This window comes from Nicotiana tabacum, chromosome 7 (assembly GCF_000715075.1).
Source record: "Nicotiana tabacum cultivar K326 chromosome 7, ASM71507v2, whole genome shotgun sequence".
NCBI classification, from domain to species: domain Eukaryota; kingdom Viridiplantae; phylum Streptophyta; class Magnoliopsida; order Solanales; family Solanaceae; genus Nicotiana; species Nicotiana tabacum.
The window spans coordinates 62,367,460-62,370,122 of NC_134086.1; the positions used below are offsets into that span (position 1 = coordinate 62,367,460).

The window sequence follows — 2,663 nt, forward strand, 5'->3', positions numbered from 1 at the left end:
ACGTACCTTTACTTCCTTAAATTTCAAACGAAACTTATACCTTGTTTGGCAAAACTGCAAAAATTAGCTTATTTTGAGAATGTGTTTTTTTTCAAAAGTATTTTTCTCAGAAATACTTTTGGTGAGAAGCAGTTTGTGTTTGGTTAATTAATTTGAAAAGCACTTCTGAGCAGCAATTAGTGTTTGATCAATCTTTAAAAAATTACTTCTAAGTGTATTTTTCTCAAAAGTGCTTCTCAAAAAAATACTTTTGAAGAAAAATTACTTTTTTCTGCTTCTCCAAAACTGCTTCTGCTTCTTCTAAAAGCATTTTTTTTCCTTCCAAAAACTAGGCCAAATACCTCAATTTTTGGTCAAAAGTATTTTTGGCCAAAAATAAACTTGGGCCAAACATGCTATTAGTACTACTATTTAAACTTTAAATAGTACCGTTAGATTAAGTCATAAAAACTTAAATCCAAAATAAAAAACATAAAACTAGATAGTCATAAGAATTGTAAAAATAATAAGTACTCTCAGATTCCGCATAAAATATAGCGGAGAGAGAGAGTAGAAGACAAACTACGAAGTACAAATTCCAAGGCACTCCAAATTTCAATGGAACAAAACAGAGAAGAGAAGAATCCAAATGAGTGATCCATTAATAACATCACATGCAACTCACTAAAACTTCGATCAAGACGCAACGGCTAGGTTAAACTATGAAACAAAAGGTAAAAAACACAAAAGGTTAAATCCTCGTCTTCCTCAGTCAAATAACCCGCTAAATAAAATAAAATAACCTTTAGATCCAATAGCTATCTAGCAAACACAAATATTCTTGATCTTTTTCTTTCTTTTCTTTTCTTATTTACCTTAAAAACAACACTAAAAATTTGTTAAATTTCATAACTGACCAAATTTTATTAAGAACTAGTGTTCAGATTCTGAAGCATGGAATTCTTGCAGTGTGCAATTGCACCTTGAATTGCATTTTGTAACTCCTCCATTGTTGACGAATCTGATGAACAAATTCCACCTGTCATCGTCTTGTTAGTCGGAGTTGTGAACCCACTTCTACTGAGGACCCCAGAATGGCTTGGTGATGATCTTATCGAGGAAGGACAGCTTGACACGTAGCTTCTCCTCCTTGGATACCTCAAATTCCCAGAAAAAGATTGCGAAATTGTTGGATTTTGGGTATTTTCTTTAATAGAGCTCTGAATAGAAGAATAACAATTTTCTCTGCTTTTCAAAAACTCATCTTGAGATTTCATGCATAATGTTACAGTATTTGACGATACCATCATTTTCTCAGACGGCTTTTGGGATAACTTCTCGTATAAAGGCTTAACTTTTTTCAAATACTTACGAATGACTTCTCTAGCTGATGTACTCATGCGTCTCACAGAAGACGAGGACGTGGTCGTCTGAGCAGGCAGAGGTCCCAAGATCACATCTGAATCATTCTTTTGATTCTTGGATTCTTTGCGGAACACAGAAGAAAATCTCGACAGTGAGAAATTCAAGTACTTGTTACCTTTCTTGATGGAGGTGCAAGGAATGCCTATTGAGTTTTTAAGGCGCTTGAACTCGTCCTCCTCCGTGACGGAGCTAGGGCGGGAGGAGTCACATCCTTCAGGGAGGAGGACGAGGTCGCCACTAGAGTAGGAATATTGGGAATCATTGGAACTACTGCTGCCCGTGGAGTCACGGGAAGCAATAGTCGTGGTATCAGAGGAGGAAGAGGTCGAAGACGAAGCGAGAAGAAGAGTACGAACCATAGACAAGCGCGGAGATTGGTGAAGGGGAAGGAGTTGGCCTTTGTAGAAAAGCTCGTCAGCAGGACATTGGTTTGTGGAAAACTTGCGACTACGTGGAGAAAGGGCAATGGTGAACTCGAAATCTGAAGAAGAAGAGGAGTGAGTAGGGGAAGAAGGGAGAGTGTAAGATTTAGGGTTTCTGTCTGTTCTTCTTCCCATCTTGATGTGAACTACATTATGGATCTACAAATGGAGGTTTTCTTTGGAGAAACCAGAGAGAGAGAGGCAGAAGAGTAGTGGGAAAAAATGGCTTCTTATATGGAGGAGCACATGTTGTGGGATTAAAAGGGTGAAAACTTTTTTCTCCGAAAAGGGGTGTTGGTACTTTCCAAATAATAATTGCTGGAATACTTATCGAATTTAAAATAAACGAATTTTTAATGTTCATTCCATAATATTTATTACATCCGGCTCCATCAAAACAAAGAGGCTCGAAATACAAAGAAGAGTGCATTTATTTTTATTTTTTAAAAATTAATAAATATTTATTTTTCAAAGAAAATAATTGTTTGACTAATACTCCAATCAATTACTGTAATATTCTAATATTTGAAAATATTTGAAGAAACAATGTTGTTTAAACTATCAAAGCTGATATTTTACTAAATAATAAAGTAAGTCTTTGTAATGCTTTTTTTTAATAAGAACTTCTCATTAACAATAAAGTTTTGTTCTCGACTACTACTTATTATCATCTACTATATATTTTGAAGGTGTTGCGTTGTGCCCTTGGGCATCTTGATAATTTAGATAGTCATTAGTTTCTTCAGAACTTTGCTCCCTTCCTGAATTTAATCTCGGACTTGGACTTGGACTTCTTGGACTGAGACTTGGATTTTTAATTATATGCTTGTCTTGTTC

The 2,663-nt window shown here is 35.4% G+C and overlaps 1 protein-coding gene across 1 annotated transcript; it reads right to left on the reverse strand.

The window, feature by feature from the left end:
- Positions 1-743: 743 nt before the first annotated feature.
- LOC107803818 (putative membrane-associated kinase regulator 1) lies at positions 744-2,085 on the reverse strand. Its single transcript, XM_016627607.2, has one exon. The coding sequence runs from the start codon at positions 1,959-1,961 to the stop codon at positions 906-908; it is 1,056 nt and encodes a 351-aa protein (XP_016483093.1). The 5' UTR covers positions 1,962-2,085; the 3' UTR covers positions 744-905.
- Between the last annotated feature and the right edge of the window lie 578 nt (positions 2,086-2,663).